The sequence below is a fragment of the Peromyscus leucopus genome, chromosome 11 (genome assembly GCF_004664715.2).
Source record: "Peromyscus leucopus breed LL Stock chromosome 11, UCI_PerLeu_2.1, whole genome shotgun sequence".
NCBI lineage: Eukaryota > Metazoa > Chordata > Mammalia > Rodentia > Cricetidae > Peromyscus > Peromyscus leucopus.
The window spans coordinates 30,213,710-30,220,534 of NC_051072.1; the positions used below are offsets into that span (position 1 = coordinate 30,213,710).

Sequence of the window (6,825 nt, forward strand, 5' to 3'; positions counted from 1 at the left end):
ATACACATATGTTCTCTTCTTTTGGAAGGATAATAAATATCATTTGCACCATAATTTTTGATAAGCATATGGACATTAAGGGTTGGAAAAGATGTAGATAGATATTCATAGGCAGCCCATAAATGTGAGGAAGGCTAGTTCCATTTTAAATGAGCTGTCAACCCTTTTCCCAGCATTTTAGTTTGTGGAAAGGTAGACATTTGGATAATAAATGGGGTTTCCCTCTGAACATTAAAGTAATTGTATAGGAATTTAAAGAATCTATTCATGTTCTTTGCAAGCTATTTAATTTCTAAGGAAACATACTAGATAGAATAAGAGTTTATGTTATAAGCTGTTAGTGACAATGTAGAAGAAAATGTGCAGACAATAGACTTTGATTTAGTAGGACCCTTCTTTTAAAAAAAAAAAATGTGTGTTTAAATACCATTTTGGAGACACATGCTTTTAAAGAATGATCTGTACCTTTAGGTACCAGGTTACTGGCATTCCCAAGATCTAGAGTTTGGTGTCTAAATTCTCCTCCTCCCATACTAGCATGTTATTCCAGCCAACTGGTTTGTTGAGTTCTTCTAGGAGGTGGTTATAAATCAGGTTTATGAAGAGGGAACTCTCCAATTGTGCATTTTAATGGATTTATGATAAAGCCATCAAAGCGGCGGGTCCACATGGTGTAAATGCAGTGAAGGTAACAGAACGGTGTCACGTAAACTAAATACAGTGCCTTCCACCTTCATAAATCCTCTCGGTTGATGAGTCAACGCTTCTGGTTATAAATTTTTCAAGCAAATTCTAGAAAGAACCACAATTGTAAATAAGACACCAGCGGAAGCCATAAATTGCCCATAGGATTCCCCACACACACTAGAAAACTCTCGAGTGTTCATTAGGAAACAATACTGTAGTTTCTTCTTCTCCCAACTACTATTTTTTTTTAACTTCCTTCAATAATAAACTGAATTCCTGATTAAAAACTAATAAAGCAATCCTTTATTGCTATGTTTAGCATTACAATCTATGATTTTTATGTGGCAAAATATCGTTTTGATTTACAGATTTATTTTACAGCCTCACTACCTCTAGCTTTAGGTCTCTATAACGTCACTTTTTTTTAGAGTCATGTGTTAGAAGTTCCTGCAACAGCCTAAGCTCCCATAGGTATTTACAATCAAATTATTTTATTGCACGTGGGAACAGTTAAGCATTTGGCCTCAGCTGTAAACCATTACTATATACAATGACATTCATGGATTTTCTTAAATAGTCATGTATTCCTAATGACCTCTGTTAACATAAGTGAGATTGATGTATGTGTACCTTGTGTGTGTCCATGAGCAATTATATTTCCAAACATAATATCAAGAGAGAGCCCTGACCTGGATGAGATGCTAATATAGTCCGATACCATGTGGCCACCTGTATCGATTATCTCTATTATTTTCTTTTCTTCCCATGGTCATTTTACTTCTCTTTCAATTAAGACTGAAATCTCTTAGTGTTCACAGCAAAAGGCAACATGAGTTTTAAATGACTCGTTTTTAGGATGTTAGGAGTGTCTTGGTCTAATACACTGGTATTCATGTTCAGATTAGCAGAGAGATACATCATACAAGGAGAGATAACAATGACTCGTTTTTTAGGATGTTAGGAGTGTCTTGGTCTAATACACTGGTATTCATGTTCAGATTAGCAGAGAGCTACATCATACAAGGAGAGATAACCAGATAAGGTCAGATTTGCAATATGCTTTTATCACTTTCCAGTTGAGTGATTGGAAACTTTACTTCTTCCAACCTTGATTTTTGTATTTTAAAATATATATAGTTTTATCAAAGCTATGCAACTATTATGAGTACTAAGTTGGATACATATTTAAAGAGATGGATTGCATGCTCTATATTCCTTGTCTCTCATACTCTTTTCTCAGAAAGGCCCATAAGCTCTGGGACCCTGTATTGGGAACATCCGTTTAGCTGCCTTTAGTTTGGGGTATACATTTTCCTTTCACTAGATTCTTCTTTTCTTCAAGTGACAGCCATGGGAGAAGCTCACAGCTGTTTTACTCATGTCCAGAAATAAGTCAACCAGTCCCATTTGCAAGGGGACCTAACAGCTGTATCCAGCCTTTCTAGGAGGTCAGAACCAGAGCTGAGTGGTAATGTTTCAAGGGCAAAGCTCTAGATGTAAGGAATGATAAAACAAAACCTAAATGAGCCTGCACATATCTAGTGACAGATATGCCATAGCTAGTCTCAATTATTCAAGCTCCCTTAGTCTTCTAGCAGAAGAAACATAATTCACCCCTACTCTCTTGATTCTACTCCCATATAATAGCAAAGAGGAAAGAAAACACACACCCCTGCCTCACCCCACCCCACCCCCCCCTTCTAAAGAAAAAAGCTTTAGTAATCACTCAAGTTGAGAAGAGTTTCTTCAACACATGTCGCACTTTCAGATCTACTCAAAACAGGGTGTTAGCTTTGCAGGATGAAGTTTAAAAAAAAATCATTTTGCAATAATTATGAGTGAGTTCCTTTCTTCCCTTTCGTTGGCATGTGGCTGGGAATGAGCCAGTGAAACAGCTGTTTAATTACCCAAGGCATAACAAACATACAACCCCTTAGGTAAGCTGTGATGATATTCCAGCAGCAATAATACCAGGGTCAAACATAACAAAGAAAATCAGTCTTCAAATAAGCAAATCTCAACAGAACATCTTTGTGTATTGAGACTAATTAATATCTTGTTTAGGAAAATGGTCCCCAAATGTGGCTTTTGGATAAGGAACTGGCACTCTTCAGAGGCTAGAGATCCTAATATTTAACAGGCTACTATTTGGTGGGCTGACTGGATGGTTACCCTGTGGGTGTGGCAAATGTTTCTTATGTGCCATTAGGCAACATTTAAACAGTATCTAAATGATACCATGTATTTCAGCTGAATCAGTCCAGCTGGAAATGATAGCTGCATTCTGATTACTGGGCCACATGTGAAATTAAGGCCTTTTCAATCTGTACTTTTCACTTACTATGTTTTGATATACATGTTCTTGGAAAGCTTAATTAGTTATGGTTTGACAATATTTAGCAATATAACCACCCCCTTCCCTTTTAAACCATGAATTAAAACAGTCTTCTTATATTATATATTTAGCTTTTAATTTCAAAAGAGACTATTAGCAATTACCATATTTTATCCCACAAAAGAGATAATGTCTATTTTTTAATGTTCGGATGGAAATTTGCTGTACTTGTTTATGCAATAAAAGTTGCATAATTTTCTCATTTGGGATAGTTCATATTGTAAAAATAAAATTCAATGTGTTCCCTGGGAGTCATTTCACTAAGTAGTTCATGGCACAGGGATCATTATTTTACAAAATAGTCTTCTGAGTATCATAAACTAAAATATCTGCAGGTTGATCATTACATCACATTAAAAAAAAAAACACTTAAAACGGAGTAACAGCAAGATCGAGTTATTATCAAAATGTTAAAAAGAAGAAAGTAAGCCCAAGGTTCAAACTCAGACATTTTGTTCAATTTCTTCATGTTTTCCATATGAACTAAAGAAATTCAGCCCACGGGAATTTAAAAAGAGAAAACGCTGCAGCCCAGTGTGGAGGTAGGTTCTTCCTTTAACTGGGCACCACTATTGGATTTTATTTTCGAGGTAGGCAAAAATATTAAACGAGGATCAGCAAACCATAAAGGTTCTCTATAGGACAGTATCTATAGCACTCAAGGGGCAAGAGACTTTTAAGGAAAAGAAATCATTATTAAAGACACCATTTCAGCTACTGTCTAAGCACCAGAATGGAATATATTCACATATGCAATAAGGTATTTAATATTTCCAATACTAAACCTAACATAGATTACTTCACACGCTTCTACGGAGGTATTGCTTATAAACATGTTGCTAATTTTAATGAGCAACTAAGATGAAGGCAGCTGAAGACACACAAAAGTTAATGTTGGATGTTTGTGAATCCCCCAAGAAGAAAACTAAGTCTCCCTTCATGTAATCTTTATTGAAAAATAAAATGCTAAACTCTGGTCAGTTACCATTTTCATCAGTACCTGATACACTTTGAGTAAAAAAAAAAAAAAAAATTCTGAAATGTGTGACTCACACATTTCAGTGTGCTGGCCAGTGTATGCTTGGAATTCCCAAAGAACTAACAAAAAACGTTCCCCTTGAAAGGTGACTTGGAATTTACCAAAGAGATAAAGCCAAGCATGCGGTCATTAAAGATGTTTAAATGTCATTGTCTACTGTCTTCAGTGTGCCATTACAGAGCCTTGGGAATCCCTTCAAATAGCAATCAAAAGAGGATGAATAAGTCTCAGCCCATGAAAGTAACCAGGAAAGGAAGCCAACAGAATAATCTGGCTTGCCTGGATTGGTTCAAGAAGAGACATGGTATCCACCTCTTCCCTCCTCATTCTTCCTCCCCTTACTCAGCGCCCCCTCCCCCCAAGACAGGATGATGGAAAGAAAGACCAGAGAGAAAGGAAGAAGGAGAGAAAAAGATACAAGGATCCCCTGCAGAATGTGTGCTGGGGAGAGACAAACCGCGCCCTATGGGATGGAGTCTTGGAAACAGAACTTAGGCTTTTACTTTGAAAATAAAAGAATGACAATGAAATTTGTGTGAGGTCTGTGTGACTCCAGTCCCAGATGTTTACAATGCTGTAGTACTATGCCTCTGCAATATGAGAGGTTTCAGAAGAAACAGTCCAACAAGACACCACAAAGCAAAGCGCATATGCCATTTGACAATGCAGACATGAGCGTCATGTTACCAAGAGAGCAGGCAGGCAGGAGACAAACAGCGGCGGTGCTGCCCGTCGAGGACGAGCTAACTTCATGGACTGCCATCACTCAAACCAAACAGAGGGGCCCAAAAGGAGGAAAAAAAATCAAAACTTGGAAAAGAAAACAAACAAACAAACAAACAACTCTTTTGGCTTCTATCGAGAAGTGGTGGGGCAAAAGATGGGGGGGGGCGCGGGAAGACGGTGGAAGTGACTTTTCTTCCTTAAACTTCCCATAAAGCCCCTATAATTGACAGTGGATAATTATTTTCAGCTTTAGGAGCCGGTCCCAAAACTCTTAAGATTGCCAGCAAAAAGAAACAAAATGTGTTTACTTGAGCCATTTCCAGAAGGGAGGGAAAGGAGACCTTTGGATGAGATGGGGGCGGGGGGGGGTGTATTGGAGACAGAAAGGAGCATCTCCTAGAAGCAACAACTCGAGGGCATCAGGAGCGTGAGTGACAAACTAGAGAAATGGAGAATAGGGTGGCGATGGATGTGGAGGAAGCTTGTGTGGTGGAAGGAACCGTGTGGCACAATGTATGCTCGGGAGGGGGCTGATTTAGTGTGAAAGTATTCCACTTCATCGTTTTACAGGGGTTGGGGACATAAATATTTAGCTGGCCACATCTGGAACAGATTCTGCCCCCCCCCATGTCCCCGCGTGGGGTGGGGGTGGATAATTGGAAAGAGAGGAGCACGCATTTGTTACTTACTGTACGGACAGTTTTCCTTCTTGGTCCCGCTGACCTTTCCATTCTTCTCAATCTTGAGAAAGTACTTGGTGAAGGAGAACAGCTTTCTCCAGCGGACATCTCCTTGGAGGTGATTGTAGCTCCGCACATGCCTCCCCGCACTGGAAGGAGAGGACAAGGAGGAGGAAGAAGAGGAGGAGGAGGAGGAAGAGGAGTTGGTGGCCTCCGGTGACACCATGTCCTGACCAGGAGCTTGGCAGGTGACAGGGACGGAAGACACCAAGAAGAGCAACAAGAAGCAGCAACAGCGGCTCGGCAGGTGGGGAAAGGCTGAGGCACAATGTGTCAGTATCCATTTCCACATTGTACTGAAACTCTCGGCTCTGGAAATTGTCTCATCAGAAGGAACATACTGGAAGGGTAAGACCTGGTGCGAGGCAAAGAGACAGCTGGAGGTGGTGGCTACTGGTTAGCTCCCTCCGGGTACGGATCTGGCCAGAAGCGAATACACCAACATCCATAACTCCTCGGAAGGGCCGGCTGCCTGTCCTCGCTCCGTTCTCAGATCCGCTGCCTGTGTCTCTCCCGTCCGTGGGTGAACAGTGGACGTGGGTGGCCGCAGCAGTAGGAACTGGTGGTGTCGGTCACCAGCGCTCTCCGCTCCCCACCCCGGGGGTTACTTTGTTCTCTTCTTCACTCCTTTCTTCACCATGTTAGATGCAAAAGAGGTCTGAAAAACAGATGACAGCCCGGTGAAGAAAACCCAAAGTGGGTGGGGTGGGGGTGCGGGAAGACATCTGCGCCCCTCTGCGGTTGGCACCTTCTGGTCCTTCTCTGCAGAGTCCCAGCCTGCTGGCCACTTAAAAAGTGTGTCTCTTTGGAGTTGTCAGAACTGGAGGCAGCTGCCCAGGCGCGGTTGTTTTCTTCTCCTTCTTCTTCCTTTCTCTTTTTGGTGGTGCCTGTTGATGAGAAGTCTCCCGAAAGCCACTTCTTGTTTGGGGGGCGGCTGGCGGCTGGCGGCTGGTGTTTTGTTTGGCTCTAACCCTCCACCTCCAAGTCCCTTGGAAAGCCGCTTGTAAACAGGTTGAAGCCTGGAGTCTAAATGTCAGTGCTTTTCAGCCAGAGGTGGGCTCTAACTCTGCTGGTCAAACCTCATTTGCAGGGGTGGAGAAGGCGGGGGAGGGGGTCAAACGGCGGTGGGACATCTGAAACCCTAAGCTGCTGGGAACGCCAGGGAAAAGGGAAGGGGGGGGGAAGGGGCCGAGGGAGGCGCGCGCGGGGAGGGGGGTGCGGGAGGGGGTGCCTGGGCG

General features: G+C 41.9%; 1 protein-coding gene across 1 annotated transcript in view; it reads right to left on the reverse strand.

Annotated features, from left to right (window-relative positions):
- Fgf10 (fibroblast growth factor 10) overlaps window positions 1–6,744 on the reverse strand; it is a 73,168-nt gene extending 66,424 nt beyond the window's left edge. The window contains exon 1 of the mRNA XM_028885376.2: window positions 5,537–6,744. Coding sequence (XP_028741209.1) covers window positions 5,537–5,879 — 343 coding nt within the window. The 5' untranslated portion in view covers window positions 5,880–6,744. The remainder of the gene's footprint in view (window positions 1–5,536) is intronic.
- Window positions 6,745–6,825: the final 81 nt, after the last annotated feature.